Source organism: Camelus ferus, chromosome 4 (assembly GCF_009834535.1).
Source record: "Camelus ferus isolate YT-003-E chromosome 4, BCGSAC_Cfer_1.0, whole genome shotgun sequence".
Lineage (NCBI taxonomy): Eukaryota > Metazoa > Chordata > Mammalia > Artiodactyla > Camelidae > Camelus > Camelus ferus.
Genome location: NC_045699.1, coordinates 20403729 through 20423318, shown reverse-complemented (window position 1 = coordinate 20423318; position 19590 = coordinate 20403729). Strand labels below are relative to the sequence as shown.

General features: G+C 35.5%; 1 protein-coding gene across 4 annotated transcripts in view; it reads left to right on the top strand.

Moving 5' to 3' along the window:
* The window catches only part of CNTLN (centlein), a 247841-nt gene that overhangs the window by 127088 nt on the left and 101163 nt on the right, over positions 1–19590 (top strand). For all 4 annotated transcript variants that reach the window (XR_004319147.1, XR_004319146.1, XM_032477635.1 and 1 more), the window contains exons 12-13: positions 922–1041; positions 11976–12076. Coding sequence is in view for 2 of the 4 variants with exons in the window: in XM_032477635.1 (XP_032333526.1) it covers positions 922–1041; positions 11976–12076 (221 nt within the window). In the remaining 2 variants the exon portion in view is untranslated. The remainder of the gene's footprint in view (positions 1–921; positions 1042–11975; positions 12077–19590) is intronic.

Genomic DNA, 19590 nt, shown 5'->3' with positions numbered 1-19590 from the left:
ACTGCCTTAAAACTACTTCAACCTAGATGCAATTTGAAAATCTTTACTATCCATCCGTTTGTTCTGCAGCTTATCTGAATGAATTGGCGGTCTCAGTTCAATTGCTCTGAACAGGTGTTCAGATCTTGGTTGGTCGTAAGTGGCTCCCCTGTTAACAGTATCAACAGAGGGCAAAGGACTGAATGAGTACAGAAAATCTACTACCCTCTCATCTTTTCAGATGGATCCTTTAGGGCAATGTTGATGATACACATTGGTCTTTTCTATAGAGAAATACTGTTTCTAAATTGGCCAGTACAGCACTTTTACAAAATAAAATGAAGAGTTTGTTTTATGTACAGAAAATGAAAACATAAAGAGCATTTAGCATGTTTTGTAGATAATTGTCACATCTAAATTTTTCCTTTGAAGAATGGAAAGTATTTCATATGACCTGTTGGTAAAGCAGTTGGATTTAGCCTCTACTCACCTAACTTTTTAGTAGCCACTAAAAGTGTGAAAACTACTTTCTAACTATCTGATATTACGCTATTCACTGATTAATGCATGTTTTAAGATAGAGTACATAAACCACATTCAGATTAGTTGCAGCAAATTCCAGATGTATTGATTGCTTATATCCTTTTATGGAAACTGTGACTGTTCTACAGTGTTTTATCACTAGTAGAATGAATGAGAGAGCTAAAAATACTGTGTGTCTGCTTTAAAGTTTGCTTCTCATAGTAGCAGTTTAGGTTTTTTAGGATAACATGATCAAGGATTTTAATTTCTATGTACTTAGGTTTTAGGAAATTCGTAAAATAGTGAGCTTTAATTAGAAATTTGGTCAATAGATATTTAAAATTTTTAGAGAATGTATAAATGAGTTTTTATTGCACTTTGAACATGTTAAGTAAGAAAGCAACTTCACTTTAAAAATAGGATGGAAATCAGGAAAATAAAGAGAGCAGATCCTCAACAACTTCAACAAGAAGATTCTGATGCTGTATGGAATGAACTGGCCTATTTCAAAAGAGAGAACCAGGAGCTAATGATTCAAAAGTGAGTTTCTTTTTTAACAGTGTGGACTTAGATAAATGTTTGAGAGAAAATTTTTATGTCTTAAAGGCCATGAGAGAAATTCCTTATAAAATTTGGAAAATGAAGTAATCTGATTTTTGCCAATAAAAGTAAAGAAAAAAGAGGCTGGCTTTTAAAATATATATATATGTATAATGCAATAACAAGTTGCACATTTGCTAGCTCTAGCTGAAACTGTATAATATGATCTAGGGATTGTGTTAATTAATGTGGCTCTCATCTGTTGGAGGTGTCGCTCTTCATTAGCTTGTATTTTAGACACTGCCGTACTTCATTTTTGGAATGAGGTGGAGAGGGGATAACCTAGCCAGCCATCCTTGTTTGATCTCCTAGATACATACGCAATGCAGAATGCCTGAGCTCTCTTGGTTCCCTGCCCTGTCCTGCTAATCCCAGCTGAGCTCATTATGGTGTAGCCTTGCTGCTACTCTTGGAGCCAGAGCTGTCCAAGCTAATTACTGGTAGCAGCAGAACTGCCTGTTAAGGGTCTGGTATGGATCTGCTAACATGGTCCTTGGTAGTGACCTGCAAAGGACACGAGGGAATTGCTTTCTTTCTTGCTGTGCACTGCCTGTCCTTTGGGCTTAATGCTGATCCCTCCACATAGGTCTTTTAGCTGCCCTAAGTATAAAACTTGATGAAGGATACTCATATTTTAGAAAACATACAGTTTGTGTCCTTGATCTTATAATTCACAGGCTATTATATTCAGCTTGGCAAAGAAAGAACACTTTTTTTTTGAAACAAAAACGGAGTTAGACCAACATAATTAGCCTCTTTTGCTACTTACCTATTTCTTCATTTACAGTTAATTTTTGACACTCAGGCCATGCAGTCTTTTTGAAAGCCTGGATGTCTTTTAGATTACTAGAATATAGCATCATGTGGTATAATGTAATCAAATATCATTGAATTTTCATAGCTAGAAATTAGAATCTTATTTTATATACTATGTAATAACATGTGTAACTTTAGATCACTACCTTTTCCATGTAATGATAAGCTTTTGAGGAAATGATCATATCAGATTTAAATGTATAATTCCAATTACCTTGTAAAGTACACTACACTACTAGTATTAAATGTTTGATGCCAATAATGAAGTCTCTTATCTCACAAATTATTTTATAGATTTTATAGATTGTCCTAGAAATATTCCCTGATACTTTTGATAGCTTTGTTGAGATATAATTCACAAGCCATATACTTCACCATATAAAAGGAATAACTGAGTAGTTTTTAGTATATTTGAATAGTTGTACACCCATCACAGTAAATTTTAGTACGTTTTCATTAACTTTCTCCTAACTTGACCCCTGCTGACATCACATTGAAGAGAGTGTGAGGGAGTTCCTCATTATCACTTGGTGGTGGTGGAAGTCCATGGTTCTCACTTGGCCTTCACTGAGCAAGGCTTTTTTTTTTCCTTTCCCCAGTGGTATATGGCTAGAGTAGGGATGGTTATTGTCAATAAGATTTCTATTCTGCTAGTCTGTCCCTTTGTTGGTTCTTTGGCTTGAGAGAGCAGACTTTCCTTGAGACTTACTTTGCTTGTGTCTGTTGGCATTTCTGGGTCATGGATATCTCTAGTACTTAGTTTGAGATACTTAGGAAAAGAGAAAGCCAGAGAACTTAACCACTGTGAGTTGTTCTTCTTCTGTTGTTCATTTACTCCTAAAGTCCTTATCCTATCCTTCTTCTTCTCTCTGCCTTTCAGAGTCTTCTTATATTTGTTTTATGTACAGATCTTCCTCAACTAATGATGAGATTCTGTCCCAATAAACCCATTGTAAGTTTAAAATATCATAAGTTTAAAATGCATTTAATACACCTGACATCATATCTTAGCCTAGTCTACCTTAAATGTGCTCAGAATACTTACATTGGCCTACAGTTGGGCAAACTCATCTAACACAAGCCTATTTTATAATAAAGTGCTAAATCCCTCATGTAATTTACTGCATAGTGTACTGAAAGTGAAAAACAAAATGGTTGTATGGGTACAGAATGGTTGTGAGTTGTAAATGGCTGCTTACCCTTGTGATTGCATGACTAGTTGGGAGCTGCGGCTCTCTGTAGCTGCCCAGCATCATGAGGGAGTATTATACAGCATATTGCGAGCCCAGAAAAAACATCAAAATTTAAAATTCTAACTACAGTTTCTACTGAATGCGTATTGCTTTCACACCATTGTAAAGTTGAAAAATCATTGTCAAACCAGTTTAAGTAAGGGACCTCCTGTGTTGTGTTCAGGATTTTTATATTAATTAGTGGGAGGAATAGGGACAAATATATCTACTCCGTACCAAGAACTAGAAGTTTCAGCTTGTTTTTCTATAGACCAGGCACTCTTATTTTTGTGTCATATAGTAGGATACAGTTTAGTAATAGTCAGACTGTTTATTATAGGAATAATATTTATCCTTATTTATGTAGTAATAACTGTCTTTCAGTTTTAAGGCTAGAATACATTAAAGAAGGTGTCTACTAAAACTACTTTTAAAACAAATTTGAATAGTACTTCCAAATTCAGTCTTAAAAATTGAGTTAACTTTTCAAGACCCTGATTAAAAAAAACTGTGTGGCAACTCTAACTCCAATCCAGTTTTTAAAGTTGACTTAACTTTTCAAGATCCTGATAAAAATTGTGTGGCAACTCTAAATCAGTTTTTAAAATAGGATTAAAAAAGTGATACTACCACTGACTTATATTACAATGTTTTTACCATTGAGTATGATCAAAGGTATTTGTTGCTCCTATAGTATAGAAATCAGAGGACTTGAGAAATTTGCATGGAACATAGTTCCTATAATAATTCGTTTAGATTTATAAAATGTATCTATTTATTATCTTAATAATATTTTTTAAAAATACTAAAAACTTAGTAATGTATAAACTAATAAATGGGCTGGTTCCTTCAGTATTTATCTAACAAATATTCATTTATTTATTCACTTATTTATCCATTCAGTATTTAAACAGTACCATTCAGAGATAGGCACTAAGTTGGGAACTGAATGTGTGGTGGTGTACTGAAGAGTAATAATTTCATACTCTGATGAGGTTTATTCTAGGAGCACCTGCTGTGTGCTGATGAAGAGAAACCACTGTTTACTTGAAAGAAAGAAGCAAGGAAAGCTTTTAGAAATGCTAATAGGCTCATAGCTTTTTCACTTAGTCGACGATGTTGCCTTACTGACAGTAAATTAGATTTATGAACCAACAAACTTCCGTTAGTTAACATTCTGCTAAATAAACATGTTAACATTCTCCTAAATAAAAACATTAGTGTAAAAATATTTGTGAACATTTTTTTCTGAGTAGTAATATAAAACTATAAAAGGGGCTCAGGTGCCACAGTGTATTAAGCTTTTCTTACACAGCAAGTCTAGCTTATCCTTGATAGGAACCCTAGACGTCAAGGGAAGGTGTGCAGACATTCACTGTGTGTCTTCTGTTTTCTCGGCTAAAGAAATCAGGAACTTGCAGTGGGTGGGTAATTTTGGTCTTATGATACTAATCAATAGCCTATATAAAACGCTGCAGCTAGGCACTCTGCTAGACACAGGTACACAGGGAGAAATAATATGCCACCCTTTTTATCAGGATCTCACACCTTATCAGGGATAACAAGCAAATGTATGTTAAGAACTGTAATAAGGAAATAGTACTGGCATAAAACAGGGACAATGGCATTATGATTTCTCCAGTTCCTCAAACCAGAAATCTAGGGAGTTATAACTGATTGTCTCTCTATCTGACCTCCTTGTAAAATAGTCCACACCAGATCTTAATGACCCCATATCACAAATATTTCTAGCATATACTATTCCTTTGCATTCTTATTATCAATGCTCTTATCCAGGCCATCATCATATCTTCCCCAGCGCTGCAGAGTGATCTTTTAAAATATGAATCTGAGCAGATATCTCCCCTGTTTAAAGGCCCTTAATATCTGTCCATTGCTCTTAAAATAAAATTACAATTCTTTATATAATACACTTGAAGTTCTTGTCCCCTTTCTTACCATTCCTATCTTACTATTTTCTTACCTGAAAATAAGTATGAGAATGCAAAATATTGGCAAGGAATTACTGATGTTTTTCTCAGTTGATACTGAGAATTCTTATTAGTGAATGTGTGAATGAAGGCCGTTAGAGTTGGGGGTCAATGGTAAAGGGGTTTAAGATTTGTGATTAAAAACTTCAACTTTATTTTATGAAAGTAGGGAATTTTACCCTCTATATCATAACTTGATAAGGTCTTCTTATTTCAGTGATCTTTTGATCACTTTTTAATGATAAAAAGTAAACATGCTATAGATCAATGGCATAGCCCAGGATGGAGTACTTTTGTCTCTCTTGGGTTAAACATTAAATATATGTAGGCCATAGTTTCAAAGAATACTTAAAATTCAATAATAATTGCTTGAGGAATTAAAATAAAAATATTATGGTTGGAAAGTTCTGTTAATTTTTTTCTTCTGCAAAGCAAGACCCCTTGCCTTCCTAAGCAAGAATATTATTTTTTCCATATGTAGAAATGAGGATTTTAGGAACTTTATTTCTCTAATATGAGTTGGAAATACAATTCCTAAAAAAAAAAAAATCTGCTAATAATGACATATTTTGAAAACAAATGTATCTTTGGGTAACCATTAACAATGTACAAATTATTTATTACTTTTATTTTAAAGCATACAATTCAATTGCATTTAGTGCATTTAACATGTTGTACAGTCATGGTCTTTGTTTAATCCAAAGCATTCCCCATCCCATTTTCCCCTTCCTCCAACTCCTGGCAACTACTAATCTGCTTTCTGTCCTTATGGATTTACCTATTCTGAATATTTCATATAAATAAAATCAAGTGACCTTTTGTGTCTGGCATCTTTCACTTAGCATGATGTTTTCAAGTTTCATATGTATTGTAGTGTGTGTCAGTGCTTCATTTCTTTTTATAGCTGAATAATATCCCATTATATGTATTTACATACCACAATTCATTTATTCATTCATTGCTGGCTCATAGGATAAATTTATGTTTAACTTTTTGAGGAACTGCCAAACTGTTTTCAAAGTGGCTGCAACATTTTACATTCACTCCTGCAATCTATGAAGTTCCACTTACCCCATAGCCTTGTCTGCTCTTGTCATTTCCTTTTTTCCTCCCTCTGTCCCTCTCCTTCCTCCCTCCCTTCCTCCCTTCTTTCCTTCCTTCCTTCTTTCTTTCTTCCTATTATGGCTTTCCTCGTGAGTGTGAAGTAGTATCTCTTTGTGGTATTGATTTACATTTTTCTTAATGTCTAATGAGCATCTTTGTATGTTTTTACTTATCCATTCTTTGGATAAACATCTATTCAAATTTTTTTTACCCATTTTTAAAATTGAATTGCTTGTCTTTCTGTTCTTGCACTGTAAGAATTCTTTACATAGTCCAGTTACCAGATATTTGCAAATATTCTCTCCCATTCTGTAGGTTGTGTCCTCACTTTCTTAATAGTTCTTTTGATGCACAAAAGTTTTAATTTTGATGAAGTCCAGTTGATCTATTTTTTTTCCTTCTTTTCCTTATGCTTTTGCTGTCATATCTATATGGGCATCACCAAATCCAAGTTCATGAAGATTTACCCCCATGTTTTCTTCTAAAGTGTTTTATAGTTTTAACTCATGTTTAGATATTTGGTCCATTTTTAGTTAATTTTTTACATGGTGTAAAGTAGGGATCCAACTTCATTATTTTCCATGTGAATATCCAGTTGCCCCATGTATTATTTTTTATAGCTTTGACAAAGAGGCTATTTGATCACATGTAAGAGTTAAGTAAATTAGTAAGATGAGAACTTAAATGCATCTATTCTTGAGTTCAGCATGAAATAGCACGGGCTATCATAAGCTAGGGGTAAAAGAGAATATAGGTTCTTGTATATTAGTGCTCTCAAGTGTTGTACAGGTTATCCCAGGCTGTTGAAAGGCAGCAGATTTCAACTCTGTGGCAACAAGTGTTATCTCAGCTACTTTATGATTGAGAATCAGGAATAAGAAATTCACCCACAGAAATTGGACTCATAGGAATTAAACTCACCTACTAAGCATTCCTTGGTAAGAGTGAGACGTTTCAGGACAAGATTAGCATAAGACCTAATTCATTGCTGAGTTAGAACCCCCAAGCCTAGGGCCCATTGTATTCCTCTTTTGTATCTCTAGAATGCTTCAGAGTACGATGTAACTTGAGGCCTATAAGAATTCACTCATGACGCTGTTCAAAGTAGTGGGTCCTGGAAACAAGTAAACCAATTATAATTATGTAAATAATATATTTTTAAAAGGCCTTTAAACTATGGAGTTTTATAATATTAGTTACATATTACTGAATCCATGTGACCCTTTGTATTGTTTGTAATTTCATTCATTGATTCAATAAATATACTGGGCACTGGAAGTAAAACACTGAGCAGAGGACGCATGGCTCTAGTCCTCACAGCACTTCAGTTTATTGGAGAAAACAAACAATAATCAGTGAGTGCAGATATACAGTTACAAACTTTGATTAATACGAAGATAAATCTTCTTCTGTGCATCTCCATGTTTATGTTTTTCCCAATCCTTTTTGGTTTTTTTTCCCTTCTTTCTCTTTCCTGCCCTCCCATCTGGCTAAAATATAGAAATGGTTTATATTTTTGTGTCCTGCACAATCAACCTAAATCATGGGAGATAGAATATATTTTTATTGTGGTAAAGAACACAAAACATAAAATTTACCATTGTAACCATTTTTAGGTATACAGTTCATTGCCATTAAATACACTGATGCTGTTGTTTTACTTCCCCACCATCCATCTCCAGAACTTTTTCCATCTTCTTAAATTGTAACTCTGTACTCTGTACCCATTAAATAATAATCCCCTATTTCCCCCTTCCCTCAATGCTTTTATTTTTGTGTCTGGCTTATTTCATTTGTTATAATGTCTTTTAGATTTTTTCCATTTTGTAGCAGAATTTCTTTTTAAGGCTGAATAGCATTACATTGTATGTATATACCACATTTTGTTTATCCATTCATCTGTTGATAGATATCTGGGTTGTTTCTATCTTTTGGTAGAATATAATAATAATTTTGTTGTATTTTCATTGTATTTTGCTGTACAGTTAACAAGATTCTTGGCTAAGGAAAAAACATTATTTTGTATCTATTGACAGATATTTCACTGGAGTAAATGGTGTATGGTCCAGCATTTGGTTTTATCTTGGTGAAAGTTCCATAGCACTTGAAAAGAGTGTGTATCCTGGTATTATTGGGCAGAATGTTTTATAAATGTCTATTAAGTCAAGGTTTTTCATAGTGCCTTTCAAATATTCGATGTCCTTACTGACTTCCATCCATTTTGGGTGTTGATTACTGAGAGAAGTATGTTAAAAACCTCAGTTTAAGTATTTTCAGATTTTTCAAAACAGTTGTTAGCACAAGTTTAGATCATCATTTACCAGAGCCTTTTTTATCCCAGTTCATCAGAATGACCCTTTTGGGTTCTTTATTGGGTGCCCCTAGTGTTCAACAAGATCCTCCTCTCTAACTGGTTGGAATTCACATGTCTTCCATTCCTGTGAGAGCTGTGAGAATAGTTCCATTTATAGTTCTGGTTGTTCTCTGCTTGCCTTGTTGAGTTTCATACTATGCATGTGCTACAAAATATTCAACCACAAACTCCAATTCTTAAAGCTGATTTCTGCAGCTCCTTCTCTTTGTAGCTTCCTCCTCTGTGCTTCACAAATTCCAAACATTTCAGCCTTCCCAAACTCCAGGCTCATTTCCTTCAGCCCATTGAAGACTCTCTCCCCCTGCATCATGGTCTGGCAAGTTCCTCCTGGCAGAAACCTGGACTGTTGTTAGGTCTGTTTGTCCATTTCCTTTCTTTCAGGGATCACAGTTCTCTGTGACCTATTGTCCAGTGTCTGAATACACTCATCTCAAATAATTTGTCCACTATAAGGCAGATTTTGAATTGTGGTTCTCATACCAGAGTATCTGAAACACCAGAAAAAATGGGTAATAAATCAGAGTCAGTAGATAGCCAGTGTTTATCTTGCTTAGAGAAACCTGGGCACTGTCTCTGTCAGCGCCTTCCCCAAATACCCATTAAGATGTGGTTTGTTGGTGCATAGTTTGACTCAAGAACAAGGTTGTCCCTAATGTTTATAAATGCTCTGTATTAAAAGTAGGAACTGTGTGAATTCTTAAAAAAAAAAAAAAAGCACAAACAAGCTGTAGGCATAGAATACCTCTAAAGAACATGAAATAATGTTTCCAACAACTATAGCCCTGTGTTCTACTGGATTAGTGATCTGAGAGCCAAGAAAAAGTAAGTTGATATGAGTTACATCTGCTTTTTCTTTGTGGGGCCATCTTATGTTCTATATGTACATTATGTTCCATGTTCTTAGCCAAACAAAGCAAGCATATAATTTAAACTTAATCACTGTGTGGATGGCTATATATGTTTGTATGTGTGTGTACCCTTCCCATCAATCTGCAACCTGAGAAGCTGCAAATGTGTATCATAAGATCCTAATTTTTAAAATCTTTATGAATGTGTTTAAGTATACAAACTGTAAACAACATTTTTTTCAAGAAGTAAATTGAGTGAGGGAAAGCAGATAATACTTTTTTTTCTCACTTTATGTAACTTTTTATTTGAATTATTCTAAGAATTGTATCTCTTATTTTCTTGAGTACATTAAAGTTTAGAACTACTGTTACATCTTCCTGGTAAATAATTCCTTTGATCATTATGTAATGATCATAGTTATTTTTAATATTAATTTCTCAGTGTAATTTTATTTTTTATGCTCCTTTGAAAAATCCTTTTCTTGCCTTCAATTTGATTATGTTTTGATTTCTTTTTTGATCTCCTTTGACTTAAAAGTTTATATTTGTTTTTCATTCTTTAAATTTTTTGTGAAATTATAACATATTATTTGACTGTCTAAAGTTCATCAGTATACCTCTACCCTCTTTTAGCATACAAAGATCTTAAATGCTTTAACTCTTTCTTTCAACATACATCATTATGTTCAGAACTTTAGTTCTACCTAATTTTATCTCTACCTTCACTTAGATATTGCTACGATTGCTTTACATAATAAATGTTTGCTTAGTTCATGTACACATTTACAAATGTCTTTCATCATCATTCCCTCATAGCTTTTGAGTTTATTTTTTTTCCTCAAATACAGTCTTTAATATTTCTTTCATCTAGGATCTATAGATAGTAAACTATGGAATGTGGAAAATATTACTTATTCTCCTTCTGGCTTTTCTTGTTGATATCCAAAGTCTACTGTCATTCCTAAGTTCTTTGCTTGTTAATTGGTTTTTTTTCAATCTTTTGAATTTAAAATTGTCTGTTTTTGTTTGGTGTCCTTTAGTTTCACTATATTTCTAAGTGTGAATGTAGTTTTGTAAATGCTATTTGCAATTTTTAATGCTTTCTTAATCTGTTAATTCATAGTTTTGATCAGTTCTCAAGCTTCAGACATTGTATGTTGAATATTGTCTTCTCCCCATTTTCTCAATCTCTCAGAATAATTTTTATTAGATACTTTCTGGCCTTCTCATTCCAACACACTGTAGATTGTTGCTATTTTCCTTCTCTTTGTATCTTTGTGTTCTTTCTGAGTTTACCAATTTTCATTAGCTTTATCTGTGTGCTATTTAACTTACACACTGAGTTTTAAATTCTGGTTATGTTGTTATTACTAACTTCAGATTTATTTAGCATTTACAGATATATTATTTGGTTCTTTTTCTTATTTGTCTGCTCTTGTTTCATAAACCCCTGTTTTTTTTTTTAATGTATGTTTGTCACCTCTTTTTCTTTTTTCCAACATTTTAAGAACTCCAATTTTATAAAAACTCATTTTGAATTTCTCTTTTGTACCTCTTTCATTGCTGTGCATTCTCTCATTTTGAATGGGGTGTATATTGGCTGTTATTCATGGCTTTGAACTTATTCATACATTTATTCTTATTTGCAAAGTTGACTTCTTTGAGAATTATTTTCTGTGGTGGTTTTTATACAGTCCATTCTCTCAATCATAGAAGCCTCTCTGCAGCGAATGATTGTATGTGCCTGTACACTGGCCATAAACCAGTTTTCACATTGCTGTCAACTCTTCAGGTCTCAGCCAATGTTGGCTCTAGTTTGAAACTGGTAATGTAGGCTTAGGATTCTGAGTTCACAGGGTTGACTTTGTCTTGCCCTAAGATTAGAGCAGGATGGCTCTTTTTAATGGAACTTCAGCTAAATAAGCTCAGATACTGAGGTTTTCATTAGGCAAAATTGTGTCTCCCAGCCTCCTACAGTTAGCCCAGTTTTGTTTCTCAGCCATGAAGGGTGTTGCACATAAACTTCCATCTCCACTCAGGTCTCAGAGTCTCAGGTCTCCATGGGCAGTATTTGATACCAGTCTCTCATCATGGTAGCTCAGTTCCATTTTACTAGTAATGTTTCTCTGTCTTTACTTGGCATCTAGAGATTTACTCTCTTTGCTTTGAATGGTGTGTATTAATATTTTTTATTTTACATAGCATATCTGTGTGTTAACAAATAGGCTGGTACCTCAATACATGATTTCTTAAATTATATAGTTTATGCTTTAAGTATTTAGCATGTTTATTTAGATAAAGTTAAAAATGACTTGAAACATTTTACTTTTCAGATCCTCATTAAAATTCAGTTTTAATTGTTAGGATTTGTTAATATTAATATACTTTTGCTTTTATTTTACTACTGTCTAATTCATATATTTTAAAATATTTTTGCTGCCTTTGTATATTTGTTACATTATTCCTTAACTTATGCATTTAAATAGTTGTTTACTGTGCTAATTTATAGGACGAATCTTCAAGAAGAATTGGATAAACTTAAAGTACATATGTCTGTTGATAAAGCAACGATACAGGAATTGAATACAATTATAGCAGAGAGAAAAGAAGGTAATTTTTTATGGCAATAAATATTTAATGGAGGCAATATAAAACTATCCAGTTCTTTATATTTTATTTTTAATTTCTTCTAAGAATCTTACCCTGTTCCCCCTCTTTCCACTGCTTTACTCATTCATATCTCTTTAACATTTTCACCTCTCATGAGAAAATCAAATAGAACACCTAAAAGTTAGTTTTATAGTTTATTAAAAATTTTAAAGAGATATTTGATAAGGAGAAAACTATTCGTTTTCATTATTCATTGATAAAGTTTTACTCGTATGTTTGTTCAAAGTTTTATAGATAATACAAGGGATTATACTCACTATCAATACTTCATTTTCATATGACATTACATTTTTCTGGAAGTCATATGGTCACATTATCTGGAATAATGCTGCAGTGAACATTGGGGTACATACATCATTTTGAGTTAATGTTTTCCTTTTCTTTGCATAAATACCCAGAAGTGGAATTGCTGGATCATATTGGTAGTTCTATTTTAAATGTTTTGGTGAACTCCGTATTATTTTGCATAGTGGCTGTACTGATTTACATTCTCACCAGTAGAGTGCAAGAGTTCTTCTCTTCTCTTCACATCCTTACCAAGATTTGTTACTTCTCATCTTTTTGATAATAGTCATTCTGAAAGGTGTAAGATAATATCGTATTGTGGGTTTTTTAATCTTTTCTTTATTCTTAATGAACATATTTAATATACTCACAATTCTTTTAGCAAACCAGAGTTGTTTATGTGACTGTTACCTTAAAATGATTTCCAAATCTTACAAGTAATATTTCAAAGCAACCAAAACATGTAAATTATCCCCGAGGTCTGTAGCAAATGGCTGTAACCCAAGCAATCAAATCTTTGTAATGCTAGGTTTCTCTTGTGGTAAGTTATGGGTATTTGAAATAGGTAATAGTCAGATTTGAAACATTAGCTTTTTCCTTTTTCTTTTTTTTTTTAATTTTTTATTGAAGTGTAGTTGATTTAGAATGTTGGTTTCAAGTATACAGCGAAGTGATTCAATTATACATATACATACCTATAAATTTTTTACGTTCAGATTTCTTTCCATTATGTTCTTACAAGAAATTGAATATAATTCCCTGTGCTATACAGTAGGTCCTTGTTGTTTATCTATTTCATATATAGTAATTATATCTGTTAATCCTCAACCTCTAATTTATCCCTCCCCGCACTTTACCCTTTGTAACCATAGTTTGTTTTCTATGTCCGTGAGTCTGTTTTTGGTTTGTAAATAGAATTTTTATCATTTTTTTACATTCTACATATAAGTGATATCATATGATATTTGTCTTTCTCTGTCTGTCTTACTTAATTCAATATGATAATCTTTAGATCCATCCATGTTGCTGCAAATGGCATTATTTCATTCTTTTTTATGGCTGAGTAGTATTCCATTGTGTGTGTGTGTGTGTGTGTGTGTGTGTGTGTGTGTGTGTGTGTGTGTGTACCACATCTTTCTCCAGTCATCTGTTGATATATATTTAGGTTGTTTCCATGTCTTGGCTATTGTAAACAGTGCTGCTGTGAACATTGGGGTGCGTGCATCTTTCAAATTATAGTTTTCTCTGGATATATGCCCAGGAGTGGGATTGCTGGGTCATATAAGTCTATTTTTAGTTTTTTAACAGAACCACCATACTGTCTTTCATAGTGGCTGCAGCTATTTACATTCCCACCAACAGTGTAGGAGGGTTCCTTTTTCTCCACACCCTCTCTAGTATTTATTATTTGTAGACTTTTTAATGATGGCCGTTCTGACTGATGTGAGGTGATAACCTTATTGTAGTTTCGATTTGCATTTTTCTAATAATTAGTGATATTGAGCATCTATTCATGTGCCTGTTGGCCTTCTGGATGTCTTCTTTGAAGAGTTGTCTTTTTAAGTCTTCTGCCCATTTTTTGATTGGGTTGTTTGTTTTTTTGTTACTAAGTTGTGTGAGCTGTTTATATATTCTAGAAATTTAACCTTTGTCAGTCGCATCATTTGCAAATATTTTCTCCCATTCCCTAGGTTGTCATTTTGTTTTGCTTATGGTTTCCTTTGCTGTGCAAAAGCTTATAAGTTTAATTAGGTCCCATTTGTTCATTTTTGCTTTTATTCCTATTGCCTGGGTAGACTGGTAGACTGTCCTAGGAGAACATTGCTAAGATTTATTTCAGAGAATCTTTTGCCTGTGTTTTCTTTTCAGAGTCTTGTCTTATATTTCAGTCTTAAAGCCATTTGAGTTTATTTTTGTGTATGGTGTGAGGGAGTGTTCTAACTTTATTGACTTACATGTTCAAGCAGCCTATTATATTTTTAAGAGCTTCCAGTCATTTAGGGTGTGCCAAGATCTGTCAGTGTCCTTAAGGGGAGGTTCTGAGCACCTAGATTCAGGCCATGTAGACTAGATGCTTATGCAACAGCTTTAAAAGTATGCAAATATGTATAGTCATGTGGGACCACAAGTGTAAGTTCCACTGGCTAGGCAATCTGGAGGTTTCCCTGGGAGAGCAAGGATAAAAATCAGGGCTCCAGACAACTGTCTTGGCTCTACTTTGGGAGACACCAGCGAGCTGGAGCAAGGCAGAAGGGGAGTACCAAGATGGCGTCCATAGACAATGTTCCTTGACAGCAGTTTTGTAGTCCACTGGACGTGTTCCCAATCTCAGACCAGAGCTCCAGGACATGCAAAGAGTTCTTTACAGAAAGGCTAGGTGATGTGCCTCGACCTGCTGTATGCACGTTATCCTGGGGATGGCAGCCTGCCAAGAACTGTTTCTCTAATTTCCATACTCCCATGGGATCCAGGAATGGAAGACCCTCTGGCTACTAGAGCCAAGTGATCAAGGGGCATCCTCTAGGTTGCTATAAAGACCAAGGCACTAGATACAAAAATGAGGGCACCAGCTGTGTGTAGTACTTACCTCTAGGAAACACTCATGCTCTGGAGTGTGGCAGGGGGAGATTATAAACTTGATGCCCATCTTCCAAGTCCTCTGGAAAGGATTACAGTCAGCCCCTAGATGCATATTCAATTAGAATCATGCCCCTCAGGCTGCAGTCATAAAGACCACACCCCTGGGTCTCTTTCTGTTGCTGTGCCCTGGGGGTTGTTGCTGGTAAAGGACTCTTTCTCCATTTAGTACAGTACCATGGGACTCACAGTGTAAGCCCCACTAGCCTCCAGAGATAGGTGATGTAGAAGTGTCCCATGGCAGCAGACACATAAATTGATGTAAAAGACAGGTATGTGCTTCTTTCTGGGTGACACCAATTATCACAGTCCCATTTTATTGGGAATACAAGTTACTCTGGTCTTCAGAGCCTTTGGGAGGTGTCTCCTGGGTGGTAGCCATAAAAATCAGGGCACCAAATGCATATAAAGCTCTCTCCTGGGAGATATTGGTCCTCTGAAGGGTGGTGAAGGGAGGGTGCAAAGATGATACTCATCAGTCTTTGTCCCCATAGAGTGTTCCAGCAGGCTCCTAGATGTGTTTTTTAAATTAGACGCCTGTCTGTCAGGCCAGCACTTTAAAATGAGTGCAGGTCGGCATGATTGGCTGCCTCTTAGCTAAGCCCTGGGATGGGTACACCTGAGTGCATGAGCCTACCCAGATCACTATAGTCTGATGGGTCTCGAGATATGAGCCCGATTGAGTTTCAAAGTTAGATATTTGGGGGGCTTATCTCTTAGGTACAGGTCCTAAAAGTTGAGGTTCCCAAAGTGGAGTTCAAACCCTTTTCTACTTGGGGAGAAGCTCTGGGTTTTGAGTTTTCTCCTGGTTGTTAATTGCCATGCTGGCGTAAGGGTTTATGGCGAGATTGTATCTTGGCCTCTCCTCTCTACTTCTGTGTGGTTTTCTTCTCATTTACCTGATGTGTAATAATCGCTCAGCCAGCCTTTAGGGTTTTTTAAGAGGAAATTGTTTCCTATGTAGCTGTAGACTCAGTGTGACCTTGGGAGGAGGAGAGTTCATATTGTCTCCTTCACTGGTTTCTGAAACACTGGTATCCCAGGTATTCAAATTGTTATCTGGATTTAGCTTGGAGTCTCAAATATAATCAGCATAGATGTCTCTCATCTTTCTCTCCTGAGAACCATTTCTACTATGCTTCCTTCCTTTCTGTAGATTCGGATTTACATTTGATATTGTTTTCTTTTTTCCTGAAGGATTCTCTTTAATCTACTGGTGACATCTGCTGGTGATGAATTCTTTCAACTTCTATGTACTTAAAAAAACAAATCTCTATTTTATCTTCATTTTTCAAAGATATTCTCACTAAATATAGAATTCAGCATTGGCAGGTTTTTTTTTTTCTTATGACTTTAAAAAATTTACTATTTTCTGGTTAAAATTGTTTTTGGTAAGGGGAGTCAGATCAAGATGTTGGAGTAAGAGGATGTGGAGCTCACCTTCTCCCACAGACAGATCAAAGATACATCTACATGTGGAACAATCTTCACTGAAAATTAACTGGAATCTGGAAGAAAGACCCCTGTACAATCAAGGTTGTTAGAAAGAAGCACATGTGATTGGATAGGAAGGGAAGAAAAGTGACTGATTTGGAACCTGTGACCCTTGGAGGTGACCCAGAAGAAAACAGATAATACAAGGACAGATACCCACCCTAGGAAGTGAACAGTGAGAGCCACAGATAAGGCACCTAAGTCCTGGAGAGTGCATGGCAGAGACAAGCTCCCTTGGTTATTTGGAGGATCACTGGGACTAACAGGAAGGCTGTTGGAAGTCTGGACTCTACTCTTAAGGAACTCATGGGCTGCCTTGCTCTTGAGGCAAGGAGGAGAGAAGACTAATCTAGCAGCTGCTGGGTTTCCCACAACTGCCCCTTTACTCTCCCCAGCCCAAACTGAGTGAATGCTTAGTCCCCATTCCTTGTCACATTGTGGCACTGGATCTGGCACGGCCACAACCAAGAAGAAAACTCAACTTTGGGAAGCAGAAGAGACCAGGTCATGGAGTGGAGCCTGGATGGCATGGTGGTGGCCATTGTTGGCACTTATTCAAACATTGCATCAGAAGCAGCCCAGATCTCTGATGGTGGCCTCTCCACCACAGCTCATACCCCAGTACACTCTGAAAGTCCACATGTGCCCCACCTGCTTTGGGTGTGGCTCTACAGCAGCCCCAGATGGCAAAGGCTGGAGCCAGGGATTGACTATGAGAGACAAAGGAGACTTGTGCTTTAGGCTGTGTCTTAGCAGATCAAGGGAAATAACTGCTGGGGTTTGCACAGGCAGTGCATCAGAGAGGCTCTGTCTACAGCCGACAGCCTGCTTGGGCCCCACTTGCTTCAGTACTCCCTTGCTCTGGGGAAGGGTCCAGGTATGAGGAGGGGGGAAAGCACACACTTAAATGGAACGAAACTAACTCAGGTCTCACCCTCAAGGCTTCTGCCCCCACAATTTAGGATCATACCCTACTTGATAATGTTGTGACAACCATTGAACAGAGGGGAGGTCCTGCTTCACGCTTGGCTCCCGCTCTAGCCACTCCATCTCTAGGCCCACCCCCTACAAAGGTGATAGCTGCCAGCAAACCCTGGGGAGAGATGTGACTTGCATCCACATCACATATAGCTCTCCCACCACAGACAATGAGCACACGCAGTGTGTGTAGGGATGCTCCCATATAACAACATCCCTTCAAGAGCACAATAGGTAACTGTCACATAAATTCATAAAGACATAAAAGGTTAAGCCAAATGGAAAGGAAGAACTGTTATCAATTTAAAGAGCAAGAGAAAACCCGTGAAAAAATAAATAATGAAATTGAAATAGTTTACCAGGTAAAGATTTCAAAGCATTTGTAATAAAAATGTTAAGTAAATTAGGGAAAAGAATAGGTGTACATGTTGAAAATTTTAACACGAAACTAAAAAAATAAAATAAAAAAGAACTATTACCCCACACACACAAAATAAATAAATAAATAAATAAGACCCAATCAGAAATGAAGACTTAAATAACTGAAATAAAAAACACACTCCAAGGAATGAATAGCAGACTAAGTGATACAGAAGAATACAGAAGTGATCTGGAATATTGATTAATGGAAATCAATTCAGGGTGGCATAAAGAAAAACAAATTTTAAAAAAGGTGAAAATAGTTTAAGATATTTCTGGAATAGCATTAAGCTTACCAACATTCACATTAGAGGTGTCCCAGAAGAAGAATGAGAGAAGGGGATTGAAAATGTATTTGATGAAATTTTGGCTGAAACCTTCTCAAACCTAAACAAGCAAAAGGATATCTGGTACAGCAAGCACAGAGGGTCCTAAACAAGATGAAACCAAAGAGTTCCACACCAAGACATGTCATAATTAAAGTGGCAAAAATTAAAGAGACAGCTCCAAAGACAGAAAGAGAAAAAGCAAAGTGTCATATACAAGGGAATTCCCATAAGGCTATCAGCTGATTTCTCTGCAAAAACAGCATGCCAGAAGAGAGTGGCATGATATATTCAAAGTGTTTAAAGAGAAAATCCTACAACCTAGGATACTCTACCCAGCAATATTATTATTTAACATAGAAGGAGAGATGAGGAACTTCTCAGAGAAGCAAAAATTAAAAGAGTTCACCAATACTAAACCTACCATAAAAGAAATGTTATAGGGTTTCCTCCAAGTGGAAAAGAGGTAAGAATCTATAGGAAAGGGAAAATCCCACTAGGAAAGGCAAATATATGGTAGTAAGGATGAGGCTCAACCACGTAAATATTCCAGAATGAAGATTAAAAGGCAAAGAAACTGTTAAAAAAAAAAAAAGCTATTACAGCAATAAAAAGTTAAGGGATAAACATAAAGATATAAAATATGACATCCAAAGAACAAAATGTATAGGAGGGGTGTGAAAGTGTAGATCTTTTAGAGTGTGTTTGAACTTTTAAATGATTACCAGTTTCAAACAAGTAGATATAGCTATAAGACAAGAGATATGAATGCCATAGTACCACATATCAAAAACCTACAATGGATACACAAAAACCACAAAGAAAGGAACACAAGCATACTACTAAAGAAAATCATGAGACCACAGGGAAGAAACAAAAAAAAAGAAATGAACAAAGATGAACTACAAAAATGACTGGAAAACAAGTAATAAAATGGCAGTGAGTGCATACCTATCAAGCAATTACTTTAAATGTCAAGTGGACTAAATGCTCCAATCAAAAGACAGGTTGGCTGATTGTATAAAACAATAAGACCCTGCTATTGCTGCCTATAAGATCCTCACCTCAGAGCTATAGACTGTAAGTGAGGGAATGGAAAGATACTTCATTCAAATGGAAATGACAAGAAAACAGGGGTAGTAATACTCTATCAGATTAAACAGACATTAATACCAAGGCTATAACAAAACAGAAAGAAGGGCATTATGTAATGATAAAGGGACCAATATAAGAAGAGGATATTATGCTTGTTAATATATATGTACCCAATACAGGAGCACCTAAACAGATAAAGCAAATACTGACAGACATAAG